General features: G+C 48.5%; 1 protein-coding gene across 3 annotated transcripts in view; it reads left to right on the plus strand.

Annotated features, from left to right (window-relative positions):
* The window catches only part of LAMB3 (laminin subunit beta 3), a 53758-nt gene that overhangs the window by 5432 nt on the left and 27636 nt on the right, over window positions 1-20690 (plus strand). The window contains exons 2-9 of one of the 3 annotated variants that reach the window (XM_081122171.1): window positions 485-629; window positions 5847-5970; window positions 7385-7454; window positions 9426-9571; window positions 12288-12450; window positions 13114-13562; window positions 14939-15003; window positions 15801-15955. In XM_081122171.1, coding sequence (XP_080978297.1) covers window positions 14976-15003; window positions 15801-15955 — 183 coding nt within the window. In that variant the 5' untranslated portion in view covers window positions 485-629; window positions 5847-5970; window positions 7385-7454; ... (2 more) ...; window positions 13114-13562; window positions 14939-14975. The remainder of the gene's footprint in view (window positions 1-484; window positions 630-5846; window positions 5971-7384; window positions 7455-9425; window positions 9572-12287; window positions 12451-13113; window positions 13563-14938; window positions 15004-15800; window positions 15956-20690) is intronic. The other 2 variants (XM_081122172.1, XM_081122173.1) reach the window with 2 other exon arrangements.

Here is a 20690-nt window from a genome sequence, read left to right on the forward strand (position 1 = left end):
GGCTTCCATGATATCGCAGCCTCCTAGTTTCCTTCCTACCCTGTTCTGGACACTCCTCAGTTCTTTTTCTCACTTTTGCTTTTTATACAACCTCTAAATGTCAGCATTTCTTAGGACTCAGTCCTGAGGCCTCTTTTCTTATTCCACATGCTTGCTTTAGGTGATTTAGTTTGCTCCCAAGGCTTCCATGACTGCCTCTAGGCAGATGACATACAAATCTGAGCTCTAGCCCTGTCTTCCCTGTCTGTGCTATATCTGCACTTGGGTATCTTGCAGGTATAAAACTTACCATGTCTAAAGCCAAATTCAACATTTATACCCCTTGAACTTGCACCACCATCTTTTTTAGTTTAGACTTCATAGTCTACCTAGTAGCTCAAGTCCTAAGCCGGGGAACCATCCTTTACTCCTGTCTCTGTCAATAAGCACCAAGACTTGTCATTCTACTTCTTAAGTATCTCCTGATTTTATTTGCTTTCTACAGCAATAAGGAACTGCATTATTCTGCAACTACATCGGCTTGAAAGAAGACCCCAAGATCCAGATGAGAACTCAGCTCGCCAGACAACTGGATATTATTAGCTTTATGAGACCCTGAGTCGCTGTGGTAGACATCTGGCTACAGAAGTGTGAGTTGATAAACATTTTGTTTTAAGCTATTAAGTTTGTAGTAATTTGCTATGTAGCAAGTGGAAACTAATACAAGCTGCATGCTAGGAGCTCCTGCTGGGTTGACAGGAGAAAACCAGTTCAAAACTTGACAAAGACTAGGAAGACTAACCAGGATGGGAAGAACCTGGCTTGGATTCTATGGTCGACGGTCATGAGCACTTCCTTGCAGACCCCTTTTACTCCCTCTCCCTTCTCTGTTTCTTTCATATTTGCCCAGAAAGACTTAACCATGGTTGGAGTCAGCTATCTGCTCTATATCAATCTAGATTCAAGCAGTTTATCATTGTTGGAGTAAATTACCCAATCAGGCTGACTGTAAATTTAAGACCACAAATCTCAAATGGGCAGTCTGCTATAATTTATTGTGTCTTCCAAGTCACTTATTTATATTTTGCTCTAAAAAGACCTTTCCACAAACAGGCTGTATGGTTTTCTCCCCTGACATCTCATGACCTGGTGCCATAAAAAGAATCAGACAGGAGCTACTTAATTTTCCAACCACCACATCTATCAGCTCTACCTTCTGTCACATCATCAGGGAGGAAGCATCTTTGATTCTTTGTATATAGAGCTGCCCCTCCATCTGATCTTGACTCATCTACTTAAGGTCTTGGGAATCCATGAATAACTCAGGTTGCTTTTGGCTTCAAGTAAGCAAATCTAAGCCAAAATGGTTAAATAATAAGAAAGATATGTGATTTCACAAAACAGGGATTTCAAGATCAATTAATTCAGTAGTGTAACATTATCAAGAACCCATGTTCTTTCCATCTTTGCAATCTTATATCTCCAGCATAGAAACTTGTTATAGTATAGCTCACATTATGGTTCCAAGATAGTTGTCACAGTTCCAGGCATTTCACTCAGTATGACTACATCCAGTGAAAAGAGAGAGGATTTTCTTTCTCTTTTATTGCCAAAGAAACCTTGCCTAGAATCTCCCCAGAGACTTCCTTTCATTGGCCAGAACTGGGATGAATGCCCATCCCTAAGACTACTTATGAAGGAAAGGATTACCATCATGAGCTTAGACTGGTGGGCTCAGAGGTTGTCCCTGGGAACAGCAGCAGCAACATCATCTGAGAACTTGTGAGAAATGCAGATTCTTGAGCTCTACCCCGAACCTATTGAATCAAATTTTGTATGCAGGACTGGCTGTCTTTGCTGTGAAAAGCCCTTGAGGTAATTCTGGTGCATGCTGAAATTTGAGAACCAAAGGTTTAGGCTAATCTCTGAGCTGGGGAAAGGACAACTGCTCTGAATACTTGAAAAACGCTGAGGATCTTTAGCAAGGAGGAAGGAGGGTATGGAATTTGGATAGGGAGTGAAGTCCCTGCCAGATCCCTCCCCTTTCCTGAATAATTAATTATTTTCTCCTTTATTATAGTAGTCCATCAGCATACAAACATACTCTAATATCCTAAAAAGTCTAGTCCATGACCTCAAGTCACTATCTGGCTGTTGTGTGATTCTTTGCCCCTCTTCTTACCTAAAACTATTTATCAGTTGTCGACAGTCACTGTATCAGTGTCTTCATGAACCTTTCGCTCTTTTACCCACTGCCACATGGTTTTCACTCCCACCACCCCACCAAAATCTAATAGGCTGCAGGCTGTTTATTGAATGAACTGAATATTAGCATTCAACAGATATAACCACATCTTCTTTCTAGAAACTTTTTTTTTTTTTTTTTACTCATTGCTTTAGGGACACTGAACTCTCCTGTTTTCATCCTACCCTATTAGTTTCTTCTGCCTAGGTCACCTTTATTACATCTAACTCTCTTTCAATCAGTGGTTCTCAATCTTGAATGCATATTAGAATCATTGGGGAGCTTTCTAAATCTCTGAAAGCCAAGTGACACTAGCATAGTTAAATCAGAAATCCCTCTAAGTAGGATGCTTAGACATCAGTAATACTGTAAACTCTAAAGTGAATCCAATGTGCAGCCAAGGTTGAGGATCACTGCCCTTGATGTTGAGGTACCCCAGGGTCCTGCCATGGTCCCTCTCCTCTGCCTACATTATTTCCCTTGGTCAGTGGTTCTCAGCCCTGCTTTACTTTAGAGTCATCCTGGAAGCTTTTATAAATGACCGATGCCTGGGAGTTCCCCGAGATGAATCGACTGAATCCCTGGGGTGATTCTAATGTGTATCCAGAAATGTGAACTGCTTCCTAGGTGATTTCCTACCGTTCCATGGTGCTGTCCTATAGAAGTTTCAGCAATGATAAAAATGTTCTATATCTGTGCTGTGCAATGTGGCAGTCACTAGCTGCGTGTGCCCATTGAACACTTGAAATGTGGCTAAAGTGACTGATAAACTGAATTTATAATTTACTTTTAATCTAAATTTAAATTAAATGTCCCCCATAAGTGTGGCTAGTGGCTACCATGTTAGACAGCACAGTTCTATACAATAATGACTTTGAAATTTGTTTCTCTCTCATGAGCTCCAGGCTTATGTATTAAGCTGTCTAATAGGTAGCTCTTCTTGGATATCTAATGGGTGTCTTTAACTTAATACATGCAAAATGAAATTCTTGATTTTTTTCCTTTAAAAAAAAATTCTTGTTCCTCTCTTAGTCTTCCCCATCTTGGTAAATGGCATCACTTTCCATCTAATTCCTAAAGTCCTAACCATGGAGACCGTCTTTTATTCCTTTCTTTTCTTCATCTTTTCAGCCATAATTTGACTTTATCAGTTTCTCTCCATTTCCACTGCCTCCAACATGGGCCATGCCACCATTATGGCTCACATGGAATGGTCAAAGCTAAAAGCCCCTTGATGCTTTCTTTCTAAGACCGTGGTATGTATTAATTTATTAATCTTATGGACAACTCTACAAGGTAGGCAAACTCTTATTCCTGTTTTCAGATGGGGAAACAGGAATGGAAAGCTTAAGAAATGCATCTTAAATCACACAGCTAGTCAGTGGCCGAGATAGGATTCAAAACTAGACAATCTGATTCCAGGGTCCATATTCTTTGCCATTCACTTTTCTGTCTCTCTGACTGATTACAAGGCCCCATGTCAGTGGTTCTTCATCCTAGCTGCATGTTGGAATCACCTGAGGAACTTTGAAAAATAGCAATTCCTACACCCCCACCCCAGACCAGCTCAATCTCTTGGGATGAGGCCTGGGCATCAGAAATTATAAAAAACAATTCCAGGGAATTCTCCTACATAACCGGTGTTGAGCATTACTCTCAGCAACCTGGTGAAGGCTTAGAGCTAAGGAGGTAGATGTCAGCAGGAACATGCTATGGTGCTGGGTCTGCAGGCAGTGTACGCTAATATTTAGTTTTAGGTTGTAATTTCCCCGTGTCATCTCCAAATTTTCAGCAACATTTTTTAAACTCAACAGCTATGTGTTTTGCTTTTTGGAGAAGGACCGTGTGTTCATTTGGGGACCAAAATAGGCTGGAGAGGTCAAAAGTCAGAAGGGTCACCCAGCTGGTGTGCTCAGTGGTTGAGTGTCAGCCCATGAACCTGAAGATTGAGGTTCCATTCCCTGCCAGGGCACATGCCCAGTAGGGGGCATGCAGGAGGCAGCCGATCGATGACTCTCTCTCATCATTGATGTTTTGATCTCTCTCTCCCTCTTCCTTCCTCTCTCTGAAGTCAATGAAAAAAAACACACATATTTAAAAAAAAAAGTCAGAAGGGTCTGCTGAGACTTGATGAGGAAAACTGGAAGAAAAGCCCAGGCTCTGAGGAGCAGGCAGAAGCTGGGGGCGGAGGGGTATCAATATGCAGACTGATTTGCTGGGAGGATTCAGAGCTGAGCCCAGGTCCCCTGGACAACTGGAGGGATAACAGGACCCCGTTGATCCCCAGTCAATGGCCTTAGAGAAAAAAATATTCCTAGACCCCGTCTAGTTGTGGGAAGGGGTTTCTTAGTGTACCAGGATTGACACTCATTGGCCAAAGGTTGGGATGGGCCTAAAACTACCAGTGGGACACAGCATCTTTGGAAGCACAGGGACAGGCAGGGACTGACCCACGTTTTGCTACTGATTCCCTGGGAGTGACGAAGAATCCTTAAAACATGTTTAGAGCCCGGCCGGGTGTGGCTCAGCAGTTGAGCATCGAGCTAGGATCCAGGAGATCATGGTTCGATTCCTGGTCAGGATACAGTGGGAGGCAGCCGATCGATTACTCTCTCTTTCATCATTGATGTTTCTTTCTCTCTCTCTCCTTCTCCCTTCCTCTCTCGGAAATCAATAAAGATATATATTTTAAAAAAAAATCTTTAGAAATTCTTGGTTCCTAAGACACTCTCCATTTGTGCCCTCCTGTCCCCTGGACCCACATTTATCCCTTTTATCACCTCCCAAGCTTCTGAAAGCTGCGTGTTGAGCTCCTTGAGGCCCTGGATCTATGGCTTGACCCCAGGAAGTATTTCAGTTCCAAATACTAAAAGTATTGCCCGTTTGATTCCTGGCCTTTGTATCTCCAAGTCCCAGCCATGGTGGATGGAACAGGAAGCACAGCCTTGGAAGTCAGCTGATCAGTGGATCAGCTTTTCATGAATTTTCTCAGGTTTCAATTCTTAAGGGGAAAACATTTCATTTTCTGGATGATTTTCTCTCTATGTTGTCTTGGGAGGGAGTCATGGGGTCATATTCATGGCATTATATTCTTGAAATACTTTTTGTGAGGGTTTCCCTTGCCCTAAGGATCCATACTAATAAACCAGCATTTATTTATTGAGCAACTACTCTGTGCAAACACTGGGTTATGCACTTCATTAGGAGATACAAAGAGTGGACAAGAGTTGTCCCTGTCCTCAAGGGGCTTGCAATCCAGGTTTGGCGAAAAATCACAAAATAACTAAAAGTTGCAAAACTTTTAAGTCAGTTTGAGATAGAAGGGATTTATAAAACAGAACAGAACTGATTGCTAATTGAATTGTATTGGTAAGGTCTGCTGCTTGAGTTTAGGAAGAACTGACAGAGACTAGCAGAGAAGCCATCTCTGACCCAGGAATCTGAAGTAAGTTTGGATTTAGGATTTAGCCAAGGACACAGGTGGCGGAGAGGGCAGTGCAGACGTCGAGCCAGATGACTCAAGCCCAAGTGTGGTCAAGGGAACAGCACAGCTGGGTCAGAGCACTTGAGTGAAGGAGGCTGTGTGAGTTGGGGTCCAAAATGCACCTTTTTTTTTCAGCAGGACCTGGCTGTGGACTCTGGATTTTAATCTGGAGGTAGTGGAGTGTGTACAGGTCAAAGTGCACTCTGCATCCAATATAGCAAATGGAGCAGTAGGCCAAAGCTAATGAGACAGTATGTAATAGGTAAAAGTGCAAGGGCATGTGTGCTTCTACGTGTGTGTCTGTGTGCGCATGTGCGTGTGCATGCCTTCCTTAACAGTGGCCCCAATTCAAGACGGGGCACCCTGTTTTAACAGTATTTGACTTGAAAAAGACAGAGGTGTTAATGTATCTGTAAACTCGGTATGGGTCCATGGTGTGACTTGGCTGGGAAAAGTTTCCTGTCATCAGTCTACAGTAGCAGGAGTAGAGTCTCCAGAACAAAAGTCCTCTTGGCTACTACTTTCCCCCCCAAGTCCACGAAGGGGACTGCTTTCCTACGATGGGCCAGCTTTCATACTGGAGCTCCCGAGTTCTTTCCTGCGGGAGAGTCTCATTCTCCTGGGCTGTTTCCATCCAGGTTTTTCTTGGACTCAGAGCCAGCTTCCCCTTCTCAGATCAGTGTGTATCTTCATGCAAAGCTTACGGAGCCATTTGGGGTGACACTTTCAAAAGTTGTCTGGGAGATAAAAGTATCAATGGTCAACCAGGTGACCAAGCATTCTTCTGGGACTGAAGGGTGTCCTGGGACGTGGAACTTTCAGAGCTTAAACGAAGAGAGTCCCGGACAACTAGAATGGCTGGTCACCCTGCAACATACTGGAATCATCTCCTTGACGATTTGCTCCTACCCGCGGTGGTGTTTCCCTTAGAGACTGAATGGCATGCAGGTCTCACAGATATGTACCTTCTGGGTGTAACCTGCAGAGATCTCATTGTCTGTTTCTAAAGTTTTCCAGCGGGCACTCTTAGGATGTTTTAGGTTTTGCAGATCTAAACCATTCACCACGATCCCAGAAAAAGAAAGTGCCTTTCTCTACAGCCCTCAGACTTGCTGGACACCTGCCCGAGCTAAGTAAGATACCTGCTGTCCAGACTAGCTTTGACTCCTATCTTAATCAGGTGTTGACTCTGGTTTGACTAACTCTTGAAGCCATAAAACTGTCACACTTATGCTTGAAGCCAGGTTGCTCCTTTGTCCCTATCCCCACCCTCTGTCCTTCTCTGTCCAGAAAGGCCAGAAGCATCACCCTTATTGGGGAGCTCAGCTCAGTTTGCCCCCTGAGTTTCCTGGTTTTCCTTCTGGTCCAGGTCATGGCTCCTGGGGGACTTGCAGCCCTTACAGAGTAGAGTGGAATAAACAAAGCAGATTCTCTGGTTGGGACTTGGATCCCCTGGAGGGAGCAGGAGGGGAGCAGCCCAGCTACTCACTGCCCAGTGAGTGAGTGATAAAACAGCTGCATGAGACTGATATTTGCTTTTTGTTACGAACTGCTGATCATAGCCCCAGACACCTTTGTGTGACGCACACATGGGGACAAACACCCATTAGAGAGCAGCACCTTGCCAGGCACTTAGCTGAGAGTTATACACCCTTGTTTCCTTTCATCTTTACAAGGACCCCTGAGGAAGATTGTTAACTGTTCCCATTGGAGGCAAGTCTCTTCGCTTGTCCAAAGTCACAGCTGGTGAGTGCAAAACCAGACTAGAACCTTAACCTTTCTCACTCTAAAGTCCAGGCTTTTAAGTGCTGTGCTAAACCACCCGTCCCTGAGAACAGCATCCTAGAGCTGGAGGAGGCTTCAGGGGAACTTGGAAAGCATATTGAATGCCCCTGGCCCTCTGCAAGCCAATTAAATCCCTGGGTGGGGCCTGGCCTATGGATCTGATCTTATAAGTTCTGTAAGTAATTCTGAGGGGCAGCCTGGGCTGAGAACCAGGACAATCCAACACCTGTATTTATGAATGATGAGACTGAGGCTGAGAGGGGCTTGCCCGTGTTTATGCTTCTACTGAATAGCAGAGTTGGAGCTAGGTCTCAGATTTTTCAAGTTCAAACGCAGACCCCACGTGACCATGGGCACTGCAGGGACGTGCTGATCAAAGGTCACAGAGGTTGGACTTAGGTCCCGAGAATCTAATTCCCAGAGGGCCCAGGCTGGGCAGTAGAGGTGTTTGGGGGTGGAGGATGGGGTGTGGCCATGAGCTGGCTGGTCTGCCAGAGGAAGGTAGGGCAGTGGGTAGGGCGGTGATGGGAGCAGAAATGCCAAGGTACTCCTCCCCCTTCTCTGGGAGGCCAGCCAGCCAAGAGCCAGCATTTGACACCACCAGGTTGCAGCTGCACCGGGCTGTACCTCTTGGGAGGGAAGGGGTGGGACATTTGGGGGTGTTCTCTGGGAGGTAGAACAGAAGGAACTGAGGCCTCCCCAAGGTGACCCAAGAGCCTGCCCTCAGGGGAGGGGACCTCCCTTCCCGGGTGAGGAGGAAGTTGTGTCATGGCGTCATCACGCCCTTTGTGTGATCTTGTCAGCTCACCGTGATGTTTGTCCGGTCACGTCCTCTGAATTCTCACTCCTTCTAGATGCTAGCTTCCTCACTCAGAGCAGCTTCCTATGGGTGTGAGGGGGAACCCCTGCTGGTATGTACCAGAGCTTCAGGGCTGAGTGATCTGGAGGCCAGCGCCTTCTCCACCTGTCCCCACACAAGAGAGGCCGTCAATATGGAAAACAAACAAAATATAGTCTCTGTACTAGATGTTTCTGCAATGTCTCCCCAGGAGCCCTCTGTCAACATCAGTGCTCCAAGAGTTGGAGCAAGGCTCAAAGAGACATTTTAATTAATTAATTTATTTTTAAAAATATGTTTTTTATTGGTTTCAGAGAGTGGAAGGGAGAGGGAGAGAGAGATAGAAACATCAATGATGAGAGTCATTGATCAGCTGCCTCCTGCACACCCCCTGCTGGGGATGAAGCCCTGGAATTGGAATCGAACCGTGATCTCCTGGTTCATGGGTCAATGCTCAACCACTGAGCCACTCCAGCTGGGCTCAAAGATAAATTTTTAGATATTGGGTCTTGATTAGGTTTGAGAAACATGAAGTTTAGAGTCTAGTGGACTCTGGTCAAGGATTCCCAAGGGTGGAGTCAGGGAGTTTAGGTGACATTAGGCTTTAAATTACAGCTAAGAATATGAGTGCTAGAGCAAACTGGTCTGGGCTCAAATGACCACTTACTGGCTGGGACCAAGTTATTGAAAATGTGCCTCATTTTCTCCATCTGTAAAGGAAGGATAACTGAGTGTCAGCTTCCACAGAGATAGAGTGGGTATTAAATGAGTTAATATATACAGAGGGCTCAGCACAGTGTCTGGCATGCCGCAGGCACTCAGTGAAATGTTAGCTGTAGTTAATTTAGGCTGCCTGTCTGATTTCTCCCAGATCTCAGGCCTGAGGCCAATGTGCATGGTTGTCTGTTGGGCAGACATGCAGGCTGGGGAGGTGGGAGTGGGGGTAGAGAGAAGGGCATGGAATAGACTCACCCCACAACAGGCAGCCCAGGCTCCTCCTCTGCTTACTGTGGCCTCTGCCTGAAGCTGGTTCCTGTCTGCTCAGTAACATAGCAGCCCCACTTTTTCTCTTTGTTTCTATCTTTGTTTCACAGATGAGTGACTGGCTGTCTGGGCACTTGAGGAGCTGTGCTGGAGCAGAGGGCCACGCCAGCTTGAGTCACGTGGCAAATGCCAGGGCCACTCCTGGAGCCCACCCTGTCCCACAGACAAGGACTCAGCCATGACTCACTGTATCCAGGTGATGCCTGAGCCTTAGTCACCCCGCACCCCTTCCTCCAACACCTGAGCATCAGCATTCACAGCCTGGACCAGGCTCTCTTACCCTTCCTAAGCTCTTTTCTCCGTTCCTTCCTCCACCCTCCTTCCCATGCTCCTTATTCTTTGACGTCCCATTGATCAGATCTTGACTGATCTCGCTGGCAATTTGGATGGTTTAAGTCTCACATATGGATAATGGAGACAGTAGCTTCCAATGCCACTCCCGCCCCTGTCAGAGACACTGCCAGGAACCACTGATGAACAGGCAGAGAAGGAGCCTGCCTACAGTAACATGGGGACATTTCTGCAGCCTGAGGGGAGCTGTCTCAAAGGAGGCCTCCCGACCCCACAGCTGGCTGATGTATGAATTACTACTATTAGCCATCCATTCTGGTGACCAAATGTCCAGATGTGCCCTCTGAGAGTGTAACTACACCTACAAGGGCATGGAGACTATGAACCTATATCAGTGATTTACTCTCCAGTGTGAGTCCATTCATTCCACAAATACTGAGCACCTAACATGTGCCAGGCACTGTTCCTAGGCAGTTGGAAAATAGTAGTGAGCAAAATGGACAAAAATCTCAGCCTTCTTGGACATTGCATTCTGGTGGAGGGGGACAGAAAGTGAACATGATAAACAGGTAAGTTATGTAGTTAGTTAGAAGGAGGTAAGAGTTGAAAACACACACACACACACACACACACAAATCCCAACCAACCAATAATGTAGGGTAGGTGGGTTGGGAGTGCTTAGGGTGGGGGAGAGGGATGGGGCAGGGAGCTTGGTTGTCATTTTATTATATTATATTTTAGTTTTCAATGACAGTTGACATTTAATATTATATCAGTTTCAGGGGTATAAGTAGTTAGACATTTATAAAACTTACAAAGTGATAAGTCTGGTACCACCTGACTTGGTTGTCATTTTATTTATTTATTTATTTTTATTTTTATTTTTTAAAAAAATATATCTTTATTGATTTCAGAGAGAGGAGAGGAAAGGAGAGGGAGAGAGAGATAGAAACATCAATGATGAGAGAGTCATTGATCGAGCCTGCAACCGGGCATGTGCCCTGACCGGGAATCGAACCCCGATCGCCTGGATCCCAGGTCGACGCTCAACCGCTGAGCCACGCCCGGCCGGACTTGGTTGTCATTTTAAAGGTGGTCAGAGTCAGCCTCATTGAGAAGGTGGTATCTGAACAAAGACTTAAAAGAGATAAGAGAGTTAACATGGGAAAAAGAGTGGTCCAGGCGGAGAGAGCTGCTGGGGCAACATCCTCAGACAGGAGCAGTCTGGTCATTCGGAAGCACAGCAAGGAGACCACGTGGCTGGAGTGGAAGGAGAAAGAAGGATAACAGTGGTCATGTAGAGAAGTAATGGGGGTTGGTATCATGTGGGGCCTCTGTAAGGGCTTTGGCTTTGACCTGGATTGCAGTGAGGAGCTGGTACAGGGTTCCGAGCAGGGGAGGCCATGACCTGGGGTGTTGGGACTGGACTGCAGACCAGTTGGGAGGTTATTGCAGAAGTCTGGGGAAGAGAGGCTCAGCCAAGAGGGTGGGCATGGTCCTGGTTGCCTTTGGAAGGGGAGCCAGCAAAATTGCCTGATGAGTTGATGTGGGGGTGAGAGAGTCAGGAGTCCAGGATGACTTGGCCAACCATTTTCCTGAGGGGTAAGTTCAAGTGGGCCCAGGCTCGGGGTGGGCCGTGAGGGCTGAGGGCTCCAGAGCAGGACAATGGGAGGCAGGGAGAGAGGGAAGAGTACACAGAAGGGAGGCTGCAGTGGTGGAGCCACACCCCTGCCTCCTTGTTAGCCCTGGCTGTGTCTTAAGCCAGCCTCTGGCTCTATTTTAGTCTTCTTGTGCCTGAATAAATTGGGTTCTGAAGTTCAAAGCCTGTGCCTGGGAGCACTAGATCTACCCTGGGGAGTGCTCAGGGTCCCTAAGGAGTGAGGCTGACTGGGCTACTCTTGGGTTCTGCAGAAATAACATCCTGAACTTGGCAGGAGTGCGTGGGGGGCCCAAACAAAGCAATTGCCATTTTCCTGCTGCGAAGCCAAACCACTCCCTGGACTTGCCCCAGCCTGTGATGTCTGAGACACTAAAGGCTTATTTACCTGGCTCCTGCCTCATAATGGGGGAGTAGGAGGGGGGTTTAAAGGTGAGGCCCACCACACGCCAGTCACACCTGGGCTGAGGATCTGGGATTGCAACACGGGCTCTTCTGCTGAGTTAACTGTTAACGAGCGGTTTGTGACATACTCTTTCCTGGTAGTGGGCAGAGGACAGCAGCTCCAGGAGGACCCAAGCTTCCTGGAAGCCTTGAGTTTAGGGAATTGGAGAAGTGGAGAGAAAGAAACCAGGCAGGTGACCTCAAAACCCAGGGTGTCAGCAGTGACCTTCCTCTGGTAACTCAGTGAGGGTCTGTGCTCTTATTGCAGAGGCTGGGCCCATGAAAGGAGTCTGCTTATATTGACTCAGGCTTGTTGGGTTGAGCTAGATTTCACTGCAGTGCTTACAGGGATCAAGACATTAACATTTATTGGAATTTCCATTTTGCATCTGAACAACTTTTTTGCCCATTTGTTAATTATAGTATTCCTTCCTCCCATCTAGATTTCTTGGACTAAATTAGAAACTGAGGGTTAGAAATTTCCAGCTTAATCCACAAAATGCTACATTTTCTCCCAAAGGGTTCTCAAATCAATTTCTTGGACGTAACCCTCCTATTGTAGAAGAGCTTCCTGCTTAGGAGAGACTTGCCAGCCAGAATTCCAAGTTAAGAGTCTCCTTTAAATAGAAACTTGAGGCAACACTGCTCCCGAACAATGCCAGTGCAGGCTCTCCAGGGCCAAGGTATGCACCCAGTGACCTTCCAGATCTTTCTGAAGCTCTCTGACCCTTACCTGGGGGAAGAGTGTCCTCTTGATCTGGCCTGTTGTTGCCATTTACAGTGGCTCAGCCTGGTGGCCCTGAGCCAGGAGCCTGCCCAGGGTCCCACAATGGAAGCTGTGTTTCTAGGCATGGCTCAGGGCCAGGGCGAGTTGGTCCGGTTACGCTTTAGCCTTGCCTTCCACCACTGTGGTCAGGCCTGTTTTCTGGCCCTCCAGGCTGGCATTCCTGCCCAGGGAGGGAGAGGCTAGCAGACCAGCCCTCCTCCTAAGCTGGGGGCAGTGACTCACCTGTCCTGGGGCTCCCTGCCAAGCCAGGGAGGGAGCCAGAGGGGAGGCCTTTCGAGTTTATTCCTGCTTATCCTCTTAAGATCCTCTTAAGAGTCTTTGGATGAGTTGGGCCTTGACCCCTTCCTGATGAGCTGTAGCCTTTTAAGGCTACTCTGAGTTCCCCAAGAAGCAGGGATTTTCCATGGTTTTTGTTTTCCTTGGGGCAGGGGTGGGTCTGGTGCTTCCCAGGGTGCTGGATGTGTGGGTCTCCTTGCTTCCAGCCTGGTGCCAGATCTGGGCTGTAGCACCCTATCTACAAGCCCTGATCTTTGTGTCCTCTGCTTGGCCTCCTGTGCAGGTGGCCTAGGACACAGAGGAAGCTGGCCCCTACGCGCCTTGAGAAACGCCAAGTGCAGCGCCTGTCACGAATGCCCGTGCCCTTCCCACCCTCCGAGTCCTGCTCTGGAATGGCCTCAAGTACTTGCTTGGTGCTTTCAGTTTGCCGTGCTCCCCTCCACCCCCCAGGCACTCACAGGCAGGTGGGCACTGCCAGGCTCGCTGTGAGGCCTCTGGGACCCACCCACTTGCCCAGTCCTGTCCTGGGGCTGTGGGGTGCAGTGACGGCAGATGGGCGTGCCAGCTGCCAGATTCCTGAGACACGCCCTGCAGTGGGCTACGCCCAGCCCCGGAGTCTCCAGAGGTGAGGCCGACGTTTAAAAACTGGGAGCCAGGAGCCGAGACCCCCACATTCAAGGGGTGCTCTCAGAGAGGCGATCTGGAGGAAGAACAGTGGCAGCAGGGAGCCAGGTATGTTACCTGCCTTCGCCTGCCCTTTGGGGGCGGGCCGGGGAGAAGGGCTGTGCTCCGGGTGTCTGGGGCCTGGCTGCAGGGCCGATTCTTTCTCTTCCTGCGAGCTCACCCGAATGAGCCACCTGCAAAGGCCAGATGAAATGTCTGCCCCTGTTCGAATTGCTTTTTCACATCTGATCAGCATCTCAGTGACTTGGAAGAAAGCAAGTCAGATTCGGGGCTGAGCACAAAGAGAAGTGGGAAGGGTGGGCTGGCTGGCAGGGCCAGGGCTCTTCTGAGGCCCCTCTGAATGCCTTGTTCTGGGAGCAGGAGGGCAGAGAGAGCGCTGGAGGTAAACCAGAAGATGGGTCTTCCTCTTGGGTCATGATCAACTAACTATGACCTCAGGCTACCTGTTTCCTCCCTGGGCCCCTGACACATCTGGGAACTGATTGCAAGGAATGATTTTAAAGCATTAGGATGTATAATTTAAAGGTGCCAGGACAGCCCCAGTTCCCTCCCTGGCCCTGCCTTGCCACCACCCATCCCCCTACCCCAGCCAAAGGAGTTGTGGCTGTTTCTGGAGCAGAAAGAGCATCTGGTCTGAGGCAGAGGTGGTCGCTGCATGAGCAGGGCAAGCCTGCCTGCCTCCAGGACCCTTCCAGCATCCATCCCGTTTCCTTCAGAATCCCCACTCTGTGGCCTCCCAGACCCCCCCCCCGCCCCCCTGCACAGCCCCAGCCCATCATTAGAGACATTTTGGGTTGCTTCCAGTTCAGAGAAAATCCTCACTCACTTTTTAAAGATGGCCAGGCCTCCCCATCACATTCCAGCCACCTGCTTAGGCCAGAGTTGTGGCCACCACAGCCTTGCCCTCGAGTGGCCCTCAGTGGTATCCGAGGCTATGCCAGTGGAAGAAGGGTTTGCCTCCAGACCTTCAGCTACTCTCACCCACCCACCTTTGGACGTGTGGGTGGGCCAAGCCCTGAAAAAGGCCAGTCCCCCTTCATGGGCAGCAACAAGGCCTCATACCTCTCTGCAGCTCCCCTCTTGCCAATGGCCCAGCTGTTTCCTGCTCCCCATGTTGTCTTTATGACTGTTGGGGCAGGGCCAGCCCATCCTGCTCTTTTCCATCGGAGAGGAGGAAGCTGAAGTGTGGGAGGGGATGACGTTTTCCCAGGACACCCTGTGAGTCATATGCCAGCTGGGACAGTAATCCAGGGCTCTGGCATTTTCCAAGCTTTTGGCTTCAAATGCACCTGCTGCTCAGAATTGTCCTAGGTCAAGACTCCAGGTAAAGACTTCTGAGAAAGCATGAGTCCAGAAACAGAAAAGGGGCCAGTGTGTCCTAGCGGTTTGTACTGTTTTACCCAGACTGCTTTGCTCTGCCCCAGGTGAGGTCCTCTCTGGGGATCACCCCATTGGCTGAAGATGAGGCCAGTCCTTCTCCTGTGTTTTGGTAAGTATCCTTCCCCATCCTTCCAGGACCTGTCATATAGCAGGGAGGTGACAACTATGGGTAGAACAGTTAATCAAAATGTGAGCATTACCTGTCACCCTTTAGTCTTAGGAGTTGGAACACTTGTCTACTGGGGACACCCATGACGTTTCTCTGCTCCTTTAGCCTTCGGGGAAGATGATTTGCTGCCTCTCCTGCGGAGCTCCCAAGAGTCTTCTTATTCCCCTCTGAGGGTAGTTTCTGGCTCCCTGAGTGCCCTGTGGAGTTTATTTCTCACCCTTTCATTCTCAAGCTGGTCCAGACCCATCATGGCTTGAGTTCTCTATTTTTCTGGTGAATTGTAGTGCGGCACTCACAAATGTGGGTCAACTTTGCAGATAAAGGAGCAGAAAGAATGCAGGTTTCTCCCAATGCTCCACAAGTGGCCAGCAGCCAGCCCTCTCCTGTGCTGTCGACAGAGGCCACGCTGCTGGTGAGGAGAATTGAAGACTGTGTCCTGGTGGCTCAGCGTGTGTCTGAAGCTTGATTCGAAAGCCACATATGGATACCAAATTTCAGGCTCATCCATGGATATTGGTTGCCAGTGCTTTTTATCTTTTAAGTTGGGGGTTTCAGAATATGAAATCAGCTTTTTTACCCAGCAGCCTCAGGATTACTATAATTACCTTTACCAGCGAGTGTGAGCAGGAGAGAGGCGAGGGTCTAGTCTTGTCGATGTCTGCTTCTCTGAGGGACTCAGGGGTAGCTGTCTAGACACTCTCCTCTCAGCCTGAACCCCAGCACCCCTGTGATTTCAGTCTTGCCCAGCCTCCTGTGTGCCCAGCAAACCTGCTCCCGTGGGGCCTGCTATCCACCTGTTGGGGACCTGCTCATTGGAAGGACCCGGTATCTCCGAGCTTCATCCACCTGTGGACTGACCAGGCCTGAGACCTACTGCACGCAGTATGGCGAGGTAGGCTCTAGTTCCTCGCCCCCAGGGCTGGAGGAAGGCGAGGTGGGTGGGGTGGGGTGGGTGAGCCTCTAAGTATTCATTCACTGAATACTTAGAGTGTACTTGCTACAGGCCCAGCCCCCTGCCCTATGGGGGGGGTGCAAGAAAAATATAAGGCTGGACAAGAGAAAATGTACTCATAAGTAGCTGAATAGCTCTTTTCTCTCTTCTGCTCCATAAAACTGGAGTCTTTTCTCAGCCCCTGGCATGGGCAGGACAGTCATTTAAGTCTTAGAGATGGGCAATCACATAAATATCGATGCTTTATATGTGGAGTCTGCTGTGCCATTCTTGGTGGACAGAGTCAAGGCCTGTGGAGCACAGGTGCTAGGATACATGCACTGGCTTGTGTCCTGCCAGGGGCTGGTAATTCTACTGCCATAATCTCCTTGGCCAGTGTTGGGGTATGGCTGTGGACAGAGCTAGCAGGAGAAAATACGACTGTAGGCTGGAGTTTACCTTCTATGCTTTGCAATGATCATGGATGAAGATCCAACTTTCTTACCTCTCAGCCTCCTTGGTCCATGTGTTTATCACCCCAGGCAAAGTGGGGAACATTCAAACTGTTGTTAAAGGATGTAGATCAGTGAAATAAATGAGGAAGTGACTTGAGGTTAGCAAGTAGGTTCAGGGACGCAGCTGACAAGGGAGAAAATGAGCTGAGCGAATCCAGGAGCTCCAGCTCTTCGAGCTACATCAGTGGACATGGCCTATATAGGCAACTGATTTGTTCAAAGAGCTGTCGTGAGTTTTCTTTCAGATTTCTCTTTCTACATTGCCTCAGGAGCTTTTTTGTAGGAACTTCAACAAGGTTGGGATCTTTCTTTGCTCCTCATGTTCACCATGGTTGAAATCATTCAGTGTTTTCTTGTTTCCCAGCCCCTTAACTCATTGGACTATTTTTCTGCCCTCAAAATACAGGTTTGGATGAAGGAAAGGGTGAGGGTGTGGTTTGCCCTGAGTCTCTGCAGCCTTTGGGGGGGGAGGGGGGAGACAGAGAGAGAAAGGGAGTGAGAAATATTGATTGCCATGAAGGAGACTTGGGTTATCTGTGGTTTCCTCTTTCTAGAATATTCCATGGTGTATCTGAGTACCATGGTGATGTATCTGATACCGCCTCTGAGCCTTGCTGTCCTTCTAGTCCTCGATGTTCTTTTGGCAACTTTTAATCACAGATGGTATTGAGTTGTCCTTTGAATGTGCTGAGCAGAGATGGCTGTGGTTTCTGCATCTCACCCAGTTGGATACGGGAAAACCCGTCTGACAGTGTTGGGCAAGATGGCCAGCATCAGGCGAGTCCTCCCCGAGGCCCAGATTACTCCACAAGCATCGAGGGACCTGGCAGTATTGAGCTTTCTGGGCAATAGAATGACTTTGGCTGTCCCTTCCCACACACTCTCAGAATCCTGTGCCACTGAGCCATGTCTAGAAATTTCAGGGAGACCTCTGATTTCTTTCCTTAGGCTGACCTGCTTTCTGAGAGAGGAACCAAGGAGAAATCAGAGCCCCCTGTGCTGGGCCGTCCCCTCAGCCCAGCCCTGTCTGGATAGCCTCTCTCCCTCTAGATCTGGGGCTTTGAGCTTCACCTTGGCCTGCCCTCCTTGGATGCCCCAAGGAGCCAACTTTGCCTTCCCTGCTTTTAAGTCGCCCCTCGAGAGCAAAACGGGGTGCTTGCAAAAGAGAAGTCTAGACTTTTGCAACCCTGGGGATAGATAAATCTCAGCTATTTTGGTACTACACGAGTTGAGAAACATTGGCTCTTTTTTCTTTTTCTAAAAGGGGAGTAGATCCATGCACCCTCTTGGAAAGAGTAGAGGGTAGGGCATCTTGAGTGCAGGGTGTAACCCCAGGACTACCACTCGTTTGTGGTGTGATCAGATATTACCCTCTCTAAGTCTCAGTTTTCCCTTTTGTGAGTGAGTGTCAGATGAAATGGTCTTTAGGGTCGCTCCTGGCTCCAACTCTCTTTGGGAATGAGCTGACTTCTGAGAGCCAGCTTCTCTCCCCTACCCACTTCTCTGTTCTTGTCTGATTTCACTTTCCCTCTCCCTTACCTGTCTAACTTTCTAGAGGCCGTGGTTGCCAGCAGTGAACCCACACGCTGAAGGCACAGATACTCCCTTCATACAATGTGCCCTGAGCCCTTGCTGGGTGCAGCAGTGGCTGGGTGATGAAAATCAGGGACCCAGATTTAACTCTGCTGAGTCCTAATTTCAGTTTTTAAGCTTATTTTATGATTAGATATTATAGCAGCTATAATTTATTAAGCACATATTATTCATCCCAGGCATCATACTAAGAGTTTTATATAAATTATCTCAGTTAATTTTTCACAATACTCCATGAGGTAACTCTTGTTATCCCCATGAGCTACTGGGAGGTGTGTGCTGGGACCCCCAGCTTCTGATGACACCACATAGGTGTTGAGTTTGTTGTGCAGTTAAAGGTGGGAGGGTGTACTGGCCACCCCAGCTGGAAATGAGGGTGGCATGACACACAGCTGCATTGCTAGTTGTCTCCCCCTCCCCTCTCCCTCCTTCCCCTCTCCCCTTACTCCTCTCTACCAGCCCCCACCCCCATCTACACACCTTCCTTAAATCAATGCCTCTGGTTGGCATCTGTTCTATTTCCATACAGGGGTCACATTGTGAGCCCTGAGCTCTGTACAAGATCACCCAGCACCTGCTGCCTCCCCACTGACCTGGCACTGATGCAGGTGCCATGGGGATTAATGACCTTGGACAGTTTTGCAATGCTCACTCCCCACCCCCAGCTCCAGGGGGACTCAGTGGAATAGGAGTTGCAGGAGCCAGTGGGACCCCTTCCAGTTCCAAAACTGTCTGTCCCAGCTTCTAATCTCAGAGTATGTCCCCTTTTTTGTGGGCCATCTTAGCCTGCTGACATGTTACTTTCTCTGCCTAATTTTATCTCAGTGGCTAAATCCTACTGGCCTCGAAGGCTAGCTTCGGTAGGTTTGGGGTCCATATTGCAACCCTTCCTATGGTCATAGAACTTGGCCAGCTTTGCCTGTGGTCTCCTCCCCACCCACTTCGAGGCTGCCTACCTTGACTACCCATTAGCTGTCTGGGCTTAGACTCAGGCTTTTTTTTTTACTAAATGGCCTGAGGCTGCAGTACCATCCTGTCCCCTTGTTCTCTTTCTTCTAGCTTCTAGATAACCTCTGGGTAACCTCATTGCACCATTGTCTTCTAAAGCTCAAGCATGAATGAAATGTCTGTGACATGCCCCTACTCTTGTTCTCGCTGTGCTTTCCCTGAGCCTCAGTTCCTCATTTGGAAAATGGAAGTAATGACGGTATTGCTTCAGTAAGTTGTTGTGAGGACCGTATAAACAAATGAGCCACATGACCACTGGTGTGGTGCCTGGAGGATGCTAAATGTTTCATCTCTTTCCCATCCACCTCTGGGACCAGTGTCTGCACACAGAGACCGCCCCATCTGTGAATCACTCTCCTGAGCATTTCTTCCCCAGTCAGGATACACACTCGCATACTTGGGCCATCCCACGCTCTGCCTCCGAGGTGACAGCGATTTGCGGTGGGTGATAGAGAATCTGGAGGCAGTCATGGTCTGCACCCACACCCACATGACTAGGGGTGAAGGCTCTTGTTCTGGTCCTGGCTCTGACACTTAGAATAGAAACATGACCTTACAAGGGCTGTGGCTTATCTCTAGACCACTGTTTCCTCATTTATGAAATCAAAGAGTTGGGTTAGTCAACCATTGCATTTGTTCAGCTCTGGTATCTCTGCCAGCTTCTTGGACTTGGCTGGGCTGTGTGCGACCTTGAGGGTCTGCTGTGTTCTTTCTCAGGTGAGCACTGGCAGAGCCTGAGCCATGCCCTTTGGTCATCTCCAGGCTGGTGCACACTCCTCAGGAACCAGTGGGCTTCACCTGGGAGTTTTCCAGCCCTATTTCTGCTCCTGACAGTGTCCCTTCCAATGTTGTATCTGCTCCCCCAAATGCTTTATTTACCCCCCTGCTCACTCCCTTATTGGGGGAAAACTTAATTACCCAGCTGCCATATAACAGTCTTACACAGTGCATTCCTCAGGTCAATTAACTGGGGAAACCCAACGGCTGTCATTTCTGTCTCTTGGAAACAATCTGAGGAGCAGTAGCCAGATGACGTCTCCCCCCGACACGTGCTCTTGAGTGCACCCACACCCACATGCACACACCCAACAACCGCTTCTTTCTTTAAGGATTGTCTGTTTTCTTGACCTTTGGCGTGGCGAGTGGGCAGGAAAACGACAGTGTTCATGTAGGTCTTGAGAGTCTCGTTCTCCTTGCTCTCAGAGGACTTTGAGACTGGTCGACCAAAGTATCTGCTCCCCTGTTTCCCAGAAGTCCTCAGCAGGTCCGAAACCCTCAAAGCTCTAACCACTGGGGATTCACTCCTGTGGATGAAACATTGTTGAGTTCCTTGTTTAAAATGCAAACCACCTTGGGAAAAGGCACCATATTCATCTACTGTCAACTGTTTATATCTCAGCAAGGGTCTGCTTATGAGAAAGTCAGCTGTGGCTCTTGCAAAGGGTCCCAAGAGAGTAAGACCCAGGATGAGTAAATTTTGAGGAGATAGAAGAAAATAGAAAGGGGCGTTGAGAAAAAGAGTTGCTATCAGAGGGGCGCAAAACTTGGGTTGGTGGAATGTGAGATTCTTGGGTCCTAGT

This window comes from Miniopterus schreibersii, assembly GCF_964146895.1.
Source record: "Miniopterus schreibersii genome assembly, chromosome: 19".
Lineage (NCBI taxonomy): Eukaryota > Metazoa > Chordata > Mammalia > Chiroptera > Miniopteridae > Miniopterus > Miniopterus schreibersii.